Consider the following 21301-nt stretch of genomic DNA (forward strand, 5'->3'; position numbering starts at 1 on the left):
GTTGGTTCTGTGGGTTTCAAGTTGGACAGTAAATGGACGTTGGCTGGGGGCAGCATGTGTTCGGACTGTTTTGAAAGAGAGAGAGCGGGAATTATAGAAGCCAATTCAGAAGAACAGTGCCCATGGATGTATCTGTAGAAGAGGCATGCAGCAGAAATAGTATCTATGAGAAAGCGAGTGAAGAGACTCTGTTAGAGATGAATCATTAATTAACCTAACTGCCCTCTTCTGAACGGAAACAAGAAGCCTGAGAAAGGTTTTGCGATGCCCTGCCATGGAATATTGTTCCCACCACCCCAGTTGTGGGAACAATATTCCATGGCAGGGCGGATTTGCGATTTATACAGATTGAGCAGCTGTTTGGAAGAAAAGTTACGCCGAGAGCGAAAGAGAAAACCAAGTTTTTTAGATGCAGAGGAAGCAATATTTCTAATGTGCTTGTGCCAAGAGAGATTAAGAAGTCAGGGTAATCCCCAAAAGAGGTATATCATTTGGCCTAGAAATCGGAGTGTGACCAAAGATAAGCATAGGAGAAGAAGAATCCTTTTTGAGAGATGTAAGACAAGACTGAGTTTCAGAAGGGTTGAAATCAACTAAGTTGTCTTTGCCTCACTGGAGAATTACCTGAAGATCTGCATTTAAGGAATTGGTAGCAGATTTTAGAGAAGTTGAAGCTGATTGAGCAGGACAAGGTTTCACAAAATGGAAAGTGGAATGCAATGTGCTATCATCGGGAAAACTATGGATAGGATTTCCTGTCAATGGAAGAAGGTCATTAATATACAAGAGGAAAAAAGTGGGGGGAAAGAACTGAACCTTGGAGGACACTGGCATTAGTGGAGAAGATAGAAGACAGAGAGCCATCTGCCATCACCCTCAGTGAGCGATCAGAGAGAAAACTGGATAACCAATTACAAAAAACATAAGATGGAAGCAAACCATAAGATGGAAGCTTGTTTAGAAGACCTTTATGCCAAACACGATCAAAAGCCTTTGAGATGTCAAGAGCAACTACTTGTGTTTCACCGAACTTTTCCATTGAATTAGTCCATAAATGGGTAACATAAGCCAGAATATCACCAGCGGATCGACACTGACGGAATCCATACTGGTGATTGTTGATCAGATGGAAGGTTTCTAGGTAGTTTAAGAGTTGGCGGTTAATTGATTTCTCCATTACTTTAGAAAGAGTAGAAATAATTGCAATGGGACGATAATTGGATTGGAGGGATTTGTCACCCTTTTTAGGAATTGGCTGGATATGAGCAAATTTCCAAGAAGTAGGAAAAACATCTTTGGAATAAGAAAGTGAAAAGAGGCGGCAAAGAATAGGAGTAAGTTCAGGAGCACAGGTTTTGAGAAGAAGTGGAGAAATACCATCGGGACCTGGAGCTTTCTTAGCATCAAGAATCATCAAAATCCTTCTGATATCCTTTTGACGGAAGACCACAGGAGGAATTGAATGGAGCATGTTGGGAACGGTGGGAGGGTTTTACCAAGATCATTAATACATGAGATGGAAGAAAAATGGGATGCTAGCAGGTCAGCTTTATCCTTGGCTGAAGTGACAACAGAACCATCTGGTTTGGACAGAGGTGGGAGCAGAGATGAGCAAAAGTTGCGGCCAATAGCTTTGGCAAGAGAGCAGAATGCTTGGCTACCATTAGGGCAAGAAGCAAGTTTTCTACTCTTAACCTGTTCAAACTCTAGTCTGGACTGATTAATAACTGCTTTACAATTGTGGCAAGCTTTGGTGTAGACAGAAAATGAAACTGAAGAATTAGAAACAAGCCAATTACGATATGCAACACATTCTTCTCTTGAACAGCCTCAACACATTTATTGGAAAACCAAGGTTTAGATAAAGAATGAGATTTTAAAGTGGAGTGTGGGATAATGGATTCCATTCCTGCAAGAATAATTTTACTGACATGATCTCAGCAAACGTTGACATCAGCAGTTTTGAAGCAGTAATCCGACCAAGGAAAAGAAGAAAAGAAGTCTCGCAGGTCATCCCTGAGTATTGTAATTCTTGTAATGCCAAACAACACGAGATTGGGAATAGCCATGAGATAAAGGTTCCATTGGAGAAGAGACAATCACCAAGTTGTGATCTGAAGTGCCTAAAGGATCTCTCACTTCGACCATGTACTTAGAAGGGTTGTTTGTGAGAAAAAGATCAAGCATATTGGCTGTATAATTAGGATTGTCCGGTATTCTTGTAGGTAAACGAACAATCTGTGCTAGGTCATTAGTAATTGCAAAAGCCTCAGCATCTCGACCTGTTGGGTCGGTGTGACTAGAAAATGGAAGTCAGCTGGAGTTTTGAACGTTAAAATCACCACAGAAAATTACCTCACTGTTAGGAAAGTTGGACTGGAAAAAGTCAAAGAGCTTCAAGTGATTAGTGGATTTGGGAGAACGGTAGAGACAACAGATGAATTTGACACAATGAGGTAGAGAGATTCCAAAAGCCAGAGGAGATTCCAAATTGCCAAGTCTCTGACAGGGAATATCAGAATGGACATATGCACAAGTACCACCTTTGAGGCAAAAGGAATCATACAGCGAATAATTGGGCATCTGAGATGAGCAGTAGTTGAATCAACGATAACTGAGATTCTGTCAGAAAAAGTACATGGGGTTTGGCAGACTGCAAGTGGAAATGGACATCGTTGAGATTAGAATTGAGACCATGTATATTTGTGATATGCATTAGGAAGTGCTTGGGAGGTTTAGATCTTTTCGCAGATAAGCTTGCTCTATTAGTTTGACAATTCATGGTGTAATCAATAGCAAGAAAAAGTGGGTGGGACATGCTGTATGAAGTAATGAAATTTTTGGACATGGCGTACACGTGGTAAGAATATACCAAGATCATTGACATAACGTGGCCTCGACAATGCTCCCCGAATACGCACTACTCGGACTCCCTCCAGTCACTATCTGGCAGAGTAGAGGTAGCAAAATTATACACCAGCTGATTCGGAAGCCTCCTAGAGAGTTACCAATAGGTTCGGTCCAGTGTACTAACTAGCAGTCGGCCTACGAACAGCATTTTAGAGCTGTACCCTCGAAATGTAAGGAATATTGGATCTCACCATGACGTTCATCATAACATCAAAAGTCATCAATCATACTGCATGATGGAAGAGATAGGGAAGGGTTGACCGGAACTTAGCTCTAGAGACTAAACATGGATTCCACCACTTCAAGCCTCCAATGAGCAAAGTGGTGGTATTTCACCGATTGATGAGAGTCATCTACCACCTAGTACTGCCTGGTAATATAGAGGGGCGGCGTTGCTCCATTTGGTGTGGGCGCCACGCCTTGACCCCTGCTTACGTTGGTTCACACCTGGGTGGTCACCCACCATGTACTTGTGCATGGAGGTTATACCCAGGATTACTAACAGTCCCACCACTGTGAAGGTGCAAGCAGAGGATTTGGCTGTCACAAACCATCTAGACTTTGCTGAAATTGGGTCCACTTGACTTGAGTGTCACCCGAATATCAGTTCCATCAGCATTTTAGACTCGCAAGTAGCAAGTACAGCTTGTCTGGCATATCTGAGAGAATGTCTGTGACAACCTCAAGGACTAATGTTATTAGTGGAGTTCCTCAGAGTTTAGTGTTGGGTCCATTGTTGTTTTCTGTATTTATAAATGATATTGATGATGGTATATCAGGCTTAATGTCCAAATGTGCAGACGATACGAAGGTTGGCCAGGGTTGTTAAGGACAATAATGACTGTACACTGCTGCAACGGGATCTAGAAAAGTTGAGCAGATGGGCTGAGATGTGGCAAATGAAGTTTAATATTGGCAAAGGTAAGTACTACACATGCGAAGCAGTAACCCCAGAGTAAGTAATAAATCTCTGGCTACACTGACAGTGGTAGAGAATGAAAAGGATCTGGGGGTAATTGTGCAGGCAGATATGAAGATTTCTGAGCAGTGCACATGGTCTGCAAGAGTAGGTCATGGTGTCTTTTCAATGATATACAGGAATTTTTCTCGCAGAGATAAGGAGGTGATTATCCCCTTGTGTAAGGCAATGGTCAGGCCACACATTGAGTACTGTATACAGGTCTGGAGGTCTAATTTTAAGAAGGAATGAGAGCTGTTGGAAAGAGTACAAAGGGCAACAAGATTAGTGATGAATGGAATGATGGGTTGCTCTTACAAAGAAAGGCTTAAGTTTTGCAGATTACAGTGTCTGGAGACTAGGCACCTGCGAGGTCATCTGATTGAGGTGTATAAAGCCTTGAATGGTTTGAGCATGCTCAAACCATTCAAGTTTGATGGGATTCTTCTTCTTGCTTAGAATAATCACATGAAAGGCATAAATTCAAATTGAGGAAAGACATTGGTACGATAGATGTGCAGAAGTTTGCCTTTAGCCAGCGGGGAGTTGATTGGTGGAACAGACTTCCATCTTTTGTTGTGGAAGTTGTTAGCCTAAATAAATTTAAGGCTGAGCTGTACAGGTATTTGGAACAAACGGAGAGGTGAAATGGGAGCGTTTTTTTTTTTTGGCTGATGCTGCATAAGCTTTCTTTCTTGCATTGTATGCCTCTACTAAGTCACCAGTGCCGATTCTACAGCTGCAGAGAAATTTTGTGATTTGTTGGAAAAAAACCCCTTCTAAATCTCCACAGCCCTAAACTTCTGCTGCAGCAGACTTATCAGCTGGAGAGTTAATTCTGGCAGCGATGCTCGAAAGGTAAAACTTGCTGACATTATACCTGTCTCCCATCTTTTTGTAATTTTATAATTTTGAAATTTTTTTATATTTTGCAATTTTTCCTGCGCACGAGATAAAAAAAAATTGAATCAATAATTCTATTTACATGTTTGTTGAACAGTTCTTTTTTGCTTCAATCAAATTTGCAAGTGCTGCATAAGCATTTAGGGAAATTTCGACTTACACAGAGTTCAGGAATGCAACCCTTACGTAATTCAGAGATTGGCAGTGTGCTACTGCAACAGGATCTAAAAAATTTTGGCAGATGGGCTGAGAAGTGGTAACAGTGACAAATACAAAGTACTGCTTATGGTTAGAAATAACCCCAGAGAAACAAACCAACTGTGTGGTACTACACTTAGGGTGGTAGAAAATGAAAATGATCTGGGAGTAATTGTGCAGTCAGATATGAAGTTTTCTGAACAATGCAGATAGGCTTACAGAGCTGGTCATGGGGTATTGTCAATGATATACAGGAATTTTGCTAGTAAGAAAAAGGAAGTGTTATCCTTTTGTATAAGGCAATGGTCAGGCCATGCCTTGAATACTGTGTACAAGTCTGGAGGCCTCATTTTTGGAAGGATGTAGAGTTGCTTGATCAAGTAGAGAAGGGCAACAAGATTGGTAAGGGGGAACAAAGTGATCCTCTTACCAAGAAAGGTTTCAGTTCTGCAAATTCCAGCATCTGGGGACTAGGCACGTGCAAAGTGATCTGATTGAGGTGTATAAGGCCTTGAATGGGTTGAGCATGTCGAATTCTGATGGGATTCTTCCGCTTCCTCAGATTACGAACCTGAGGGGCATAAATTCACATTGAGCAAAGATAGTTGTAGAATAGATTCTCGGAAATTTGCCTGTATCCAGCGGGTGGTTAATTGCTGGAACAAACTTCCATCTGTCATTGTGAAAGTTGATTACTTAAAGAAATTCAAAGAGGAACTGGACAAACTTCTAGAGGGAATGGAATGTGTGAAATTTTTTTTTTTTTTTTTTTTTTTTTTGGGCTGATGCTGATGTAGCATCAGCCCAAAAAAAAACAGCCATAAGTATGCCTCCATTATTACTACTATCTGTTCATCTAACAAGAATGAGCTATTTTTCAAATTTTCTCTTTGTTTAAAAATTGTCTTTTTAGCTTGCATGTGGATATAAAATTCTATACAGTCTAAGGAATTTTTTTCTATTTCATAAACACTTTGGTGCATGGTATTGAACATACTGTTTTTACACTAACTCTTCACTAGGTAAGGAAAGGGTTCTCCCTTTGAGGTTAGGGATGAATGCTCAGGCAAGCTTAGAGTGTAACTAAGTCTCCCAGGGGCAAACGTTGATGACATTGTAGAGCAGACACCATCTTTTAGGGGCACAAAAGGTGACACTGTTGTACACATTGGTGCTAATGATATTAAGAGTAGATCTGCAGACTTATTTAACAAGTAGAGATCAATATTGAAAAAAGTTGCGAGTTAGGGTTAAATCTGAAAGTGTCTACAATTCTATGCAGATGATAGGAGAGAGTATATTATAAGAACTATGTCAATCAATTTGGTCCCTGAGATTTTGTACAAGGCTTGTGGGGTAGAATTTTTCTCAACGTAGTATGTCCTTGCTAACAGGAGAGACTGCTTCTACAATTAATACACTTATATAGAAGGAGTACAAGAATATTTGCTGATGCAATCAAGGCAGCATTAAATGGGTTGGAAACTGCTAGCTTGGAGGGATACACAGACTAATAGATTAACAGTCACATGTTTGCTTTCTTGCATTATGTGCCTTTACTAATGCTAATGCTAAATTATGACCTTGTGCTGTGGAAGTGGAAATATATGTTTTTGTTTTTATGGCTGATTTTGTTATAACCTTGCTTCCATACATCATTTTACTACTACTAATATAATTTACACATTTTTTTGGCTGAAATACAAGTAAATAACTTGAAATCTCTCTAAATCAGTGACGAGGCAAGCCAACTATACTGTCATGGGCTTCTAACTATAAGATTTTCATTTGACCCTGTGTTTGGTTTAGTTTAGTTTGGTTTTACTGGTGCAACAGCATCCTAGGCTATAATGCACCAACCACGAGTGAGCAAGTGAGTGTTCGCACAATCTTTTGATCAAGTTTCTAGAAAATATTTTCAAATAATAGAAAAATTTTACCAAGAAAAAAATTTTAATAAAAGACAAAGAAAAAATTGATACAATTAGATGTAAACAGTCTTAATAACTAAAGAAAACTGCTGGTTGTTTCTGATTTTTATATTTAAATCTGTTTTGGATTTAAATAGAGAAATCAGATTTTCAGATACTGATGTTAAGTATTAAGATCTGAAATATTTATTTACGAGTTATCTATTGTTTTTCATGCTTGTAATCCATATTGCAGTTCATTAAAAATTTTCAGTATTGTTTCTATAAAATTGATCTTGACAAATGCTTTCTCTCATTAAACTACTGGATCTTTTATTTCAACCTTTAGGGCTTATATATATGTATCAAAATCCAGCTAAAAATTCTGTCTCTATAAATCCTATCAGTTGAGTAATTACAGATTTTGAATTAATGGTAAATCTGACAGTCACTCATCAGTTGGATGTAGGAAATATTGTTGTCGACAGTTGGAATTTAGCAATGCATTTGACACAGTCCCATCAAAGAGATTACTGTGTAATCTGGGACATGTTGGAATCACAAACAGATGGATTGCAGGGTAGCCAAAGGGCAAGAGGCAGAAGGTTATAATTAATGGCTGCTCTTCAGATTGAGCTAATGTTGGAACAAGTGAGATATCTCAAGGATCAGTACTGGAATTATTTTATTTTTGATTTTCTGAAATGATGTCAATGAAGATATACGTTGGGATGTTAAAATTTGTAGATATCAAAATCAACTTTAAGATGCCTGGCCAGCGTGAAGAGGAAAAGACCAAACCCTCCAGTATATGACAGCACGACGAAACAAATGGCCCTCATTCCCCAGCAGCTTTCACTCCCCCCTATTACGGCAGCGAGAGAATCAGAGTGGAAGCAGAGGGTGCTAAGAACCTCTGGGTACGACCAGGCTGCCATGCATGGAAACTGAACTTAGCCTGTTACAACATAAAATCGCTCATTGGTGAAGACAGGATATTAGAGCCGGAAAAAGAACTAGAAAATGTGAATTGGAATATCATCGGTTTGGCTGAAACAAGAAGAAGAAATGAATCACTTATAAGTTTATTGAGTGGAAATATGCCGTACACCAATGGAAACAGTGAAAGGAGCGAAGGCGGAGTTGGGTTTCTGATCCATAAAGATATAAAAAAAACATTTTGGAATTCAAAAGTACATCACCAAGGGTGTCAAGACTAATACTCAAGATTTCTAAGAGGTACAAGCTAAAGGTTATAATGATTTATGCACCAACATCGAACCATAATGATGAAGATGTAGAAGAAATGTACACCGAAATTGAGTCTTCTAGATGAGCAGAAAACCCAATACACTATTATTATGGGAGACTTCAATGCTAAGGTTGGAAAAAGACAAAACAGCACAGAAAGGGAAACTATAGGAAATTTTGGAATTTGTGAAAGAAATGAAAGAGGTGAAAGACTTGTGGAATTTGCAGAATCTCAAGGACTGTCAGTAATGAACACTTATATTCCTTCCAATATTCCTTACATTTCGAAGGTACAGCTCTAAAACAGTGTTCGCAGGACAGCCGCAAGTTAGTACACCGGACCGAACCTATTGGTAATTCCTAGGAGGCTTCCGGATCAGCTAGTGTATAATCTTGCTACCTCTACTCTGCCAGATAATGACAGAAGGTAGTCCGAGCAGTGTGTATGCGGGGAGCATTGTCGAGGCCACATTATGTCAAGGATCTCGGTATATTCTTACCGTGTGTACGCCATATCCAAAAATTTCATTACTTCACACAGCATGTCCCAGACACTTTTTCTTACTATTGAATACACCATGAATTGTCAAACTAATAGAACAAGATTATCTGCAAAAAGATCTAAACCTCCCAAGCACTTCCTAATTCATATCACAAATATACGTGGTCTCAATTCTAATCTCAACGATGTCCATTTCCAGCATGGGTTTTGGCAGACTTGCAGTCTGCCAAACCCCATGCACTTTTTCTGAGAGAATCTCAGTTATCGGTTGATTCAACTATTGCTCATCTCAGATGCCTAAATTATTCGCTGTATGATTCCTTTCGCCTCAAAGGTGGTACTTGTGCATATGTCCGTTCTGATATTCCCTGTCAGAGACTTGGTAATTTGGAATCTCCTCTCTTTGATCTTCTCTGGCTTAAAATCTCTCTACCTCATTGTGTCAAATTCATCTGTTGTCTCTACTGTTCTCCCAAATCCACTAATCACTTGGAGCTCTGACTTCCTCTGCAACTTGACTTTCTCCAGTCCAACTTTCCTAACAGTGAGGTAATTTTCCTTGGTGATTTTAATGTTGACAACTCCAGCTGGCTTCCGTTTTCTAGTCACACCGATCCAGCTGGTCGAGATGCTGAGGTTTTGCAATTACTAATGACCTTGCACAGATTGTTCATTTACCTACAAGAATACCGGACAATTCTAATCATACAGCCAATATGCTTGATCTTTTTCTCACAAACAACCCTTCTAAGTACATGGTCGAAGTGAGAGGTCCTTTAGGCACTTCAAATCAAAATTTGGTGATTGTCTCTTTCTCAAATGGAACCCTTATCTCGTGGCTATTCCCAACCTCGTGTTGTTTGGCATTACAAGAATGCAAAATGGGATAACCTGCGAGACTTCTTTTCTTCTTTTTCTTGGTCGGATTAGTTTCAAAACTTCTATGTCAACATTTGCTCAGATCGTGTCAGTGAAATTATTCTTCCAGGAATGGAATCCTTTATCCCACACTCCACTTTAAAATCTCGTCCTTTATCTAAACCTTGGTTTTTGAATAAATGTGTTGAGGCTGTTCAAGAGAAGAATGTTGCATATCCTAATTGACTTGTTTCTAATTCTTCAGTTTCATTATCTGCCCACACCAAAGCTCGCCACAATTGTGAAGCAGTTATTAATCAGTCAAAACTAGAGTTTGAACAGGCTAAGAGTAGAAAACTTGCTTCTTGCCCTAATGGTAGCCGAGTATTCTGGTCTCTTGCCAAAGCTATTGGCCGCAACTTTTGCCCATCTCTGCTCCCACCTCTGTCCAAACCAGATGGTACTGTTGTCACTTCAGCCAAGGATAAAGCTGACCTGCTAGCATCCTATTTTTCTTCCAATTCTCATGTATTAATGATCTTGGTAAAACACCTTCCACCATTCCCAACACGCTCCATTCAATGCCTCCTCTGGTCTTCCGTCAAAAGGATGTCAGAAGGATTTTGACAAATCTTGATGCTGAGAAAGCTCCAGGTCCCGATGGTATTTCTCCACTTATTCTCAAAACCTGTGCTCCTGAACTTACTCCTATTCTTTGCCACCTCTTTTCACTTTCTTATTCCAAAGGTGTTTTTCCTTCTGCTTGGAAATTTGCTCATATCCAGCCAGTTCCTAAAAAGGGTGACAAATCCCTCCCATCCAATTATTGTCCCATTGCAATTACTTCTACTCTTTCTAAAGTAATGGAGAAATTAATTAACCGCCAACTCTTAAACTACCCAGAAACCTTCTGATCAACGATCACCAGTATGGGTTCCGTAAGTGTCGATCCACTGGTGATATTCTGGCTTATGTTACCCATTTATGGACTAATTCAATGGAAAAGTTCGGTGAAACACAAGTAATTGCTCGACATCTCAAAGGCTTTCGATCATGTTTGGCATAAAGGTCTTCTAAAGAAGTTTCCATCTTATGGTTTGCAAACTGTTTTTCGTAATTGGTTATCCAGTTTTCTCTCTGATCACTCACTGAGGGTGATGTTAAATGGCTCTCTGTCTTTTAACTTCTCCACTAATACCGGTGTCCACCAAGGTTCAGTTCTTTCTCCCATTCTTTTCCTCTTGAATATTAATGACCTTCTTCCATTGACTGGAAATCCTATCCATAGTTTTGCCGATGATAACACATTGCATTCCACTTTCATTTTGAGAACTTCTAGAAAATCTGCTGCCAATTCCTTAAATGCCGATCTTCAGGTAACTCTCCAGTGGGGCAAAGACAACTTAGTTGATTTCAACCCTTCTAAAACTCAGTCTTGTCTTATATCTCGCAAAAAGGATTCTTTTGCTCCTGTGCTTATCTTTAGTGACACTCCGATTTCTAGGCAAAATGATATATCTCTTTTGGGGATTACCCAGACATCTAATCTCTCTTGGCACAAGCACATTACAAATATTGCTTCCTCTACATCTAAAAAACTTGGTTTTCTCTTTCGCTCTCAGCGTTACTTTTCTTCCAAACAACTGCTCACTCTGTATAAATTGCAAATCCGCCCAGCCTTGGAATATTGTTCCCACATCTGGGGTGGTGCCCCCAAAACCTCTCTCAGGCTTCTTGATTCCATTCAGAAGAGGGCAGTTAGGTTAATTAATGATTTATCTCTAACAGAGTCTCTCCACTCGCTGTCTCATAGACGTACCTTCAGATACTTCCATGAGCACTGTTCTTCTGAACTGGCTTCTATAATTCCTGCTCTTTCTTTCAAAACAGTCCGAACATGTGTCGCCACCAGCCAAAATCCATTTAATGTCCAACTTCAAACTAACAGAACCAACTTTTCATCTTCCTTGTTTATTCATTCAACTGTCGTTTTCTGGAACAACCTTCCTTCATATGTATTTCCTGAAAATTACAGTCTACAGAAGTTCAATTCCAGCGCCAACAAATATCTTATTTCGTCTTCTCAATCTCCAACCCAGGCACGCTACTAAATACTATAGGTTCTAATACCTCTCGTGTTCGGGGTTTACATAAAAAAAAAAGAACTTTTTTTAAGAAAAGGGCGAACAGAAAGTGGACATGGAAGAGTCCAAATGGATTAATAACTAATGAAATCGACTTCATCCTCACTAACAGAAGATATATCTTGAATGATGTTACCATCCTGAATAAGGTAAATGTTGGAAGCGATCACAGAATGGTAAGATGCACACTTGATATAGATGTAAGAAAGGAAAGGAAAAAACTGGCTCAAGTAAATAATATGATGGTCTTTGAGATAACAGAAGAGGAGAAAGAGCAGTATGTACTGGAACTTAAGAACAAGTTCGAGCTTCTGAAGACTGCTCAAGACATGGACGAGGAATATTACAACTTTCTGAAAGTGATAAAGCCCAAGAAACCTATAAGGGAAAAGAAATCCAAAGAAGAAAAAATTAGTCATGAAACGCTTGTTATGATGAAACGAAGCAACAAATGAAGAGCAAGATAAACACTAACAAGGAGAAAATTGAGTATACTTAGTTATGCAAAGCCATTAGAAAGAGACTCAGAGAGGACATAAGAAGATTTAACACAAGAAAAGTAAAACAAACCTTAAGGGGAAACAAAGGACTTAAATCAACAGCCATGAGCAGTAATACAGAAAGACAAATGATACTGAAACTGAAGAATAGCGATGGTATACTTATAAATAGCAGAGAAGGCATAATTCAAATAGTAGAAGACTACTATAGAGAATTATACAAGGAGCAAGGGAATGATGCCAGTAATGGGAAAGATGGATCTCAAATTGGCAACACATATGACATACCTGATATTCTTCCTGATGAGGTAGAACATGCATTGATGAAAATGAAGAATCAGAAAGCCCCGGGGAATGATGAAGTTACTGTAGAGTTGTTAAAATTGGGAGGAAGAGACATAACACAAAAACTGGCAAGGCTGTTCACAAAATGCATTAAAAAAGGTGTGACGCCTAAGCAGTGGAATAACGCAATCATAGTTTTGCTGCATAAGAAAGGAGATAAATCAGAAATTGGAAATTATAGACCAATTAGCTTGTTATCCCATATCTACAAGTTGTTCACAAGGGTCATTACTAACAGATTACAAAGAATACTTGATGAGAATAAACCGAAAGAGCAAGCTGGCTTTAGAACAGGATTCTCAACTACGAATCACCTTCATGTAATATCACAGCTAATGGAGAAAGCAAATGAATATAAAACACCATTATGCCAGTCATTTGTGGACTATGAAAAGGCATTTGACTCCATACAGCAAAAGGCAATGTTTCAGACACTGGAAAGACAAGTCATAGATACCCCATATATTATGATTTTGAAGAAAATATATGAGAACTCTACCTCCTTTATTAGACTAGACAAAGACAGTAGCAAATTTAAAATCGAGAAAGGAGTTCGACAAGGAGACAGTATCTCCGAAGCTGTTTTCCCTTGAGGAAGCTTTCAGAAGATTAGACTGGTCACAGAAAGGAGTCAATGTGAATGGATAGTACCTAAACCATTTACGATGTGCATGGCATTGTGGTCATAAGCAACAATCCCAAAGAATTAGAGGAAAATCTTAATCAGTTATGCAAAGTTAGTAAGGATTTTGGACTAAAGATGAATATGGCTAAAACAAAAGTAATGATGAAAAAGTATGCCACAGAAAGGAATTAATGATTGAATGAGCAGTAATTGAAATGGTGGAGTCATATACTTATCTGGGACAAGCTATTAGCTGTAATAATGATAAATGGCTGGAAGTCAAGAGAAGAATAAATTTTGGATGGATAGCATTTAGGAAATATAGTCATATACTGAAGAGCAATATCCCAGTTTGTCTGAAATGTAAAATAATGAATTAATATATACTCCCCACCATGACTTAGGGAAGTGAAACTTGGGCACTCACCAAAGGAAGCGGTGCCTCCGTAGCCAGGTGGGAAGGAGCAGCAATGCATAGCACACGCTTCTTGATTAGACCGGGGTTCAAGCCCGTCACCACCAAATACGGAGAATGCGGAAAGGTCAGGGAATGACCACCGCATATCCCGGAGCAATATGGCCTTAGTTGCTAATGCTCCTAAAAACCAAATAACAAACAAACAAACAAACCAAAGGAATGGAAGAGAAGCTGAGAACTATACAATGAAGAATGGAACAAATTATAATGGGAATCAGACTGTTAGATAAGAAGAGAAACACATGGATTAGGCAGCAAACTCATGTAAAGGACATTCTTATCAAGACTAAAGAACTAAAATGGTCTTGGGCAGGACACATAGCTCGAAGACATGATGACAGATGGACTAAGAAAATACAGAATGGTACCCAAGAGGAGCTAGAAGAAAACCTGGAAGACAACGGCGGAGATGGATAGATGAAATTCATGAATTTGTGGGTAGTAAATGGATGGCCATTGCACAAAACAGAAGGAACTGGAAAGTTGCTGGAGAGGCCTTCATCCTGCAGTGCACTGAAAATGGATGATAATGATGATCAAGATCATGAGAGTGGTTAATCATGAGCACCAAGAAGTACTTCATCCAGAAGAGTTTGATAGGCTTCATGTAGGAGATAAAATGGTATCAAGGGAGTCCAGGTGCATTGTTTATTTTCAGAGTGCGTTTCCTTTTCTTATAGCTGTGTTTTGCAATTTGCAACCCCCCCCCCCCCACTTTACACAACCTTAGCTTTACAGATGTTCAGAAAAGTGGGGAGCTATGTTTAATTGAAGCAAAATAAAAGATTTATTTAGGTTAAGATTTTTGGAAATAGAACCCCAAAATTACTTATATGCTTTGTGGTACTGAATTAAAAACAGAATGGGTTGTAAGTAATTTGTGGGTTACGACATGGGCAGATATAAAGTTCTAGATGTAGTACAAATAAGTGGATTATGGCCATGTTGCCCTTGGCCGTAAAGCCCACAAACAAACAGTGGTATAAATAGATAGCAAGGAAGATTCATGAAATCTCATCAGTGATTTATCAAACATTTTGAAGTAGCAGTCATAATCCCACTTTATAAAGAAATTGTAAGACAGTAAATTTTGTACAAATATCATTAATGTATAAGTTAAACTCAATGTAACAAGGCATCATAGATTTAAGTGTACAAATAATCTATATAACATTGGTGTGAACACACCATAGATCACTCTTAAAGGCAAAAAAGGGAAGACAATAGTCTTCTCTTTTAGTGAAGCGTTACTTATTTGAGGTAGTGCAATAAATGACAACTCGTTGTGAAGGAGGAGCACAATATGAGATACAGATAAAATTATGCCCCTTTACACCATTGATTTTGCCTTTAAGAGTGATCTATGGTGTGTTCACACCAATATTATATAAATATGATTAATGCACCTAAAAAAAAAAAAAAAAATGAAAGGCCCAAAGAGAATCACCACATCTAATGAATCCTGCAAAAAATGGGACCACCCTAAATAAGGAAATGCTTTGATTTTTTTTTTTTTTATCAAATCCCAAACACAAATGGTATTAGGGCATAAATTAAGGACATAAATTAGAACACTGGAGAATTACCTGAAGATCAGCATAAAAAAAATTGCTGGCAGACATTCATCTGCTAGCAATTGAGACTATTTGTGCAGTGCAGTGTTTCTCATACTGGAAGGTGTAATACAATGTGCTATTATCAGCAAAACTACAGACAGGATTTCCAGTCAGTGGAAGAAGATCACTAATATACAAGGGAAAAAATATGAACTGGGGAGGAGCAGTGGAGCATTAGTCTAAAAGTTAGAGGACAGACATTCATCTACCATCATCTAGCATTTAGTAGTGTATGGCTTAAAGGTTGAGAAAACAGAAGACACTTGTTGATACTCTAATTTCCATAGACTGTAATTTTCATGAAATATATGTGAAGGAAAATTGTTCCACAAAACAGAAGTTGAAGGAATAAATGAAAAGAAAGAAAATTTGGTTCTGTGAGTTAGAAGTTCAACGGTAAATGAATACTGACTGGTTGTGGCACATGTTTGCACTGGTTTGAAAGTGGAGGGAGTAACAAAGCCATTTCATAACAGCAGTGTTCGTGGAAGTATCAATAGAAAAGTCATACAGCAGAAACAGAACATCTATGAGAAAAACAGTGGAGAGACTTTGTCAGAGATGAGTCATTAATTAACCTCACTGCCCTCTTCTGAATGAAGTCTAGAAGCTTGAGAAGTTTGGGGAGGACACCAGATTTGGGAACAATATTCCTAGATAGAGCATATTCAAGATGTCTAGAGAGTGAGTTGTTCGGACAAAAAGTAACATTGACAACAAAAGAACAAACCTAGTTTTTTAGATGCATAGGAAGCAATATTTATGTTTATGCAAAGAGAAAGAGATTAGAAGTCATGATAATCCCTAATAAAGATATATGATCTTGTCCAGAAATCTATGTCAGTGAAGATATGCATAAGAGCAGAGGGTTCCTTTTTGCAAAATATAACAAAGAAAGAAATGAGTTTTAGAACAAATGAAATTAACTAGGTTGTGTTTCCCCATTAGAGAATTACCGAAGATCAGCATTTAAAAAATTGCTAGCAGATATTCATGAAGTTGAAACTATTTGTGCAGAGCAATGTTTCTCATACCTGAAGATGGAATGCAATGTGCTATTATCAGTGCTGTCGTGGTATGGTAGGCATCCAGGCAAATGCTTAGGGTGCCGTTTGGGTAGGGGTGCTTGGCCGTCATGCAGATTATTTAATTTAAAATGGTTAATCTATATGCCCTAGGCAAATGATTGATTTGCCTAGGGTGCAAAAATATCTCACGACGGCACTGGCTATTATCAGCAAAACTACGATTTCTAGTCTATGGAAATAGATCATTAATATACAAGGGGAAAAGAGTGGGAGAAAAAATATGAACCAGAATGTCAGCATTAGTCTAAAAGTTAGAAGACAGTCCAGTAACCTATCATCATCCATAGCAAGCGGTCAGAGAGAAACTGGATACTTAATTGCAAAAAACAATTAACAGTCCATAAGATGGTACAGCTCCACGAGAAAAGTCTTGGAAATATCAAGAGAAATTGCCTGAGTTTCACTAAACTTTACAATTGCAATTGCCAACAGATGGGTAACAAAATCCAATATATCACCAGTGGATCAACAGATCAGATGGAAGGTTTCAAGATGGTTATTATTATTATTAGGCATATGCTGTAAGGAAGTCTGAGGCTTATGCTGCACCAGCCAAAAGTTCTGAATTACCCTGAGAGAGAGAGAAACGAGTCAGAAGTAGAAAGAAATCACCAAGAAAGGGAAGAATGATGATATCCAGCTCAGGACCCTGGGTTTGTCAAGCCCATACTCACCAGATATGAACCCCTATGGTTAGTTAGGAGTTTGGAATTTTAGGGATTTTTCAATTACTGTGGAAAGAGTAGAGGTAAATGCAACGAAACAATAACTGGATGGGAAAGAATTGTCACCCTTTACAGGAACTGGCTGGAAATGAACAAATATCCAAGTGCACTAGTAGAATAAGGAAGTATCAAAAGGTGACATTAAGAAACACCAGCAGAATATGAAATTAAAAAAAGTGACACAGAATGTAAGTTCAGTAGCACAGGTTTTCAGAAACGTGGAGAAATAACATCAGGACCTGCAGCTTTCTTGGCATCAAGATTGTTCACAATTTTACTGACATCCTTTTGAAGGAAACTACATGAGTGGAGTGTGCTGGGAATTGTAGGAGGTAGTTTACAAAGTTTGTCAATACAAGAGATAGAAGAAAAGTAGGATGCTAATAAGTCAGCTTTATCTTTAGCTTATGTGGCAATGGAGCCATCATTTTTTAACAGAGATGGGGGTATAAATGGGCAAAAATTGCAGACAGTGGCTCTGGGAAGAGATCAGAATGCTCAACAACCATTTGGACAAGAAGCAAGTTTTCTACTCTTAGCCTGTTCAAAATCTAGTATGGATTAATTAATAACTGCTTTACAATTGTAAACTTTTAGTGTTGGCAGGAAATGAGCCTGGAGATTTGAATGCAAGCAAATTACAATATGCAACATTATCTTGAACAATGTTAGCATTAATTGGAAAACAAAGGTTTAGATAAAGGACAAGATTCCTACTTCCTACAAGAAAATTTTCACTGATGCGATCTGAGCAAACATTAACATCACGAGATTTTAAAACATTAATTCAACCAAGGAAAAGAAATCTCATAGCCCATCCCATTTTGAATTCTAATAGAGAGAAAGGCTCCGTTAGAAAAGAGACCATCACAAAGTTGTGATCTGAGGTGTCCAGAAGACCAATCACCTTGACCATGTACTTTGAAGGGTTGTTTATGAGAAAAAGATTTTAAGAGTGTAGTGTTTGTGTTTAGGATTGTCTGGTATTCTGGTAGATAAATTTAAAAATCTGTGTGGTCATTAGTAGCCTGCAAAGTCTCAGTATCTCAACCAGCTGGATCTGTGTGACTAGAAAATTGAAGCTATTTGGAGTTGTGAACGTGAAAATGGCCAAGGAAAATAATCTTGTTGTTAGGAAAATTAGACTGGAGAAAGTAAACTTTTAAGAGAGGAAGTTAAAGGGTTCTAGCTGAGAGAACAATGGAAGCAACAAATGAATTCAACAGAATGGTGTACAGAGATTTTAAGCCTGAGAAGATTGAAATGGGAAGGTTCCAAATTACTGTTATTATTTGGTTTTTAGGAGCATTAGCAACTAAGGCCATATTGCTCCGGGGATATGCGGTGGTCATTTCCTGACCTTTCCGCATCCTCCGTATTTGGTGGGCACAGGCTCGAACCCCAGTCTAATCAAGAAGCATGTGCTACGCACTGCTGCTCCTGCCCACCCCAAATTACTGAATCTGACAAGGAATATCAGAGTGGATATTTGTAAGTGAAAGGAATTGCACAGCAAATAATTAAAACAACTGAGATGGCATCCCATCCAACTGAGATGGGATGGTTGAGGCAACTGATAATTGAGATTCTGTCAGAAAAAATAAGTGGGGCTTGGCAAACTAAGTGGAAATGGACATCAGCCTGGAACTGAGACCATGCATACTTGTGAAATGAACAAGGTGTTTGGGCAGATCAGATCTTTTTGCAGATAAGTTTTCTCTATTAGTTTGACTAATCATGATATATTCAGTAGTAAAGTAAAAGTAGAGTTGGGGGAGGGGGAAGTAATGAAATTTTGGATATGGCATATACACAGGAAGAATATATCCAACATAACACGGCCTTGTCAATGCACCCTTCCCCCCCCCCCCACATAAATACTGCCCAGACTTTCTCCAGTCAATATTTGAAAAGTAAAAGCAGCAAAATTATACAGCTGATCTGGATGCATCCTAGAGTTACCAATAGGTTCAGTCTGGTGGACTATCTACTGTCTGGCCTGCAATCACTGTTTTATGGATGTACCCTCTAAATATAAAATCAGATCTCACTATTTGATGCCCATCATAACCTCAAAAAATATCACTTATACTGCTTGATGGAAGAGATGGGATTTGCCTGAGCTTTGCTGTGGAGATTAAAAATGGGTTTCACCACTTGAAACCTCTGCATGGTTTGGACACCACACCTCGACTCCCGCATACAGTGAAGGTACAAATAGAGGATTTAACTATCACAGAACAACTGGACTTCACTGAAATTCTGCCCATTTATCTCACAAGTGTCCCTGAATAACAGTTCCAATAAGTGTTTTCAATTCGGGAAGTAAGCCTTAGATTGACACACCTGAGAAAGCGTCTGTAATAAGCCTCAACCATGGACTGATATGATAATTAGATATTTTGGATGGGGGGCCTGATTATAGTATATCAGGTTTTGTTAGGAATGGGGGATAGAAAATGAATGAAAGTGAAATGCTAATATTTATAAATACTAGAACTGCAGTTAATTACTGTATTAGGTTACTTCTAGGGGGCTGAGGCTCATAACACATAGTTAATACTATATTTTGCTATATATAATTATTTGCTATATATAATAATACTCACAAATGATGCAAGGAAGCAAGCCTATATAGAACCAGCTAAAAAAAAAAACACTGCCCACCCAAAAATTACATAGATAGTATATTTTATATTTTTCTTATTTAGTGATAGAGAAAAATCGATTACAGATTGGGAATCAGCACCTCATTTAAAAATCAAAGTTCACCTATTTGCATTAACAATTAAAAAAAAACATAAAACTTTGAAAAAAAAAATCTATCAGTGTAATTATGATTATTAACCATAGGGTTCAAGGAAGCCTGAGGCTTATGCTGCACCAGTGAAAAAAAAAAATTTCTGAGTTACCCTGAGTGTGTGAGAGAGAGAGCAAAATAAGGGGATCACAAAGGAAGAGAAGAATGATGATATCCAGCTCAGGACCCTGGGTGTGCCAAGCCCATACTCACCAGATGTGAACCCCTGGGAATACAGTATATAGAGGGGCATTACTGTAATTATATTTCTATGTAACAAGCAAATTGCAATGATATCGCTGTATCCCTTTTCAGTCATTCCGAGGTTATCATTTTTATTTCTTTTTTGTTTTTATTATTTTCTTATGTGATAGGCTGCATTACTCAATCATGAGACAAAAACATTCCCTTTTGTATGGGCAGATGAGCATTTTCAGAGCCCTCAACAGGAATCTTCTTTTTTTTTTTATGGAATTCATATAGTATAAAAATACACTGTTACATATGCCTACTTGCATATAATCATAAAGCTATAATTATGTAGTACATTGTAAGCTGATGTCGTAATGACAAAGGCTAACACTTTTAATAATGTGCAGAGTATAGTCAGGGCCGTCCGTACCATGATACAGAGAGGCAGCCGCATCAGGCGGCACCGTAAGGGGGCGGCATAAGCAGGGAAATCAAAATACAATTTGAACCATTAAGGGGGGGGCATGTCGAAGACTTGCATCATACTGAGAAAATCTACCGCACGGCCCTGAGTATAGTGGCTTTTTAAATTAAAATCGAGGTTGCCACGCGTTTGCGTAGGTTGTGTCAGTATCTTCTGCCGTTATTTCCTATTATCCTCATGAGTGTGAAAAAATATATATATAAAAAAAGTTGGTTTTCATTTTTAATTAAGACTGATTTGGCAGATTACGTTATTAGCTGTGGCCAAAAATTGGGGGTTCAGGGTTAATTGTTATTTGATATAATAAAGCCCTCATTTTTGTTGATGTTGATGGATGAAGTATTCCACGTGTTTCATGCGAACAAGCTAACTTGTGCCTTAAAGTTCTACTACAATAAACAAATAAACGACGATTCCTAAATGTATTTACCATCGCAAACCCAGATAGCAAAGCAGAAGTTCTACTCGAAGCCTTTAGTTTTGCTCTGCTCAGATGCAGTCTTCTCCAAGAGAGTGCATGAGCATTATTTTCTGATTTAGACATTTCTTTCTTCAATGTTTGCACTGCGTACTCTTCAAATAATATTTGCGCCCTGGTGTCAAGAAATTAAATTAGTGACTCTCAGTTACAATGAAAATTGACCGCACACGTCACTCTACTTTTACATCTTTTATACGAAACAGTTTCCCTCAAAAATGAATAAACATATTATACGGAGTGTCTCAAAAATACACGTCATAACTTCAGGAAAGAGTTCCTCATATGTAGAGAATAAAAATATTTTATATCAACATAGTTGCGGAAGTGCTTGGT

The 21301-nt window shown here is 38.4% G+C and overlaps 1 protein-coding gene across 1 annotated transcript in view; it reads right to left on the bottom strand.

Annotated features, from left to right (window-relative positions):
• Nucleotides 1-21054, bottom strand: part of Orai (calcium release-activated calcium channel protein orai) — an 87475-nt gene extending 66421 nt beyond the window's left edge. The window contains exon 1 of the mRNA XM_090378916.1: nucleotides 20918-21054. Within this exon, the coding sequence (XP_090235042.1) occupies nucleotides 20918-21031 (114 nt within the window). The 5' untranslated portion in view covers nucleotides 21032-21054. The remainder of the gene's footprint in view (nucleotides 1-20917) is intronic.
• Nucleotides 21055-21301: the final 247 nt, after the last annotated feature.

The sequence above is a fragment of the Mastigoproctus giganteus genome, chromosome 8 (assembly GCF_048544385.1).
Source record: "Mastigoproctus giganteus isolate SK-2022 chromosome 8, ASM4854438v1, whole genome shotgun sequence".
Classification (NCBI taxonomy): Eukaryota; Metazoa; Arthropoda; class Arachnida; order Uropygi; family Thelyphonidae; genus Mastigoproctus; species Mastigoproctus giganteus.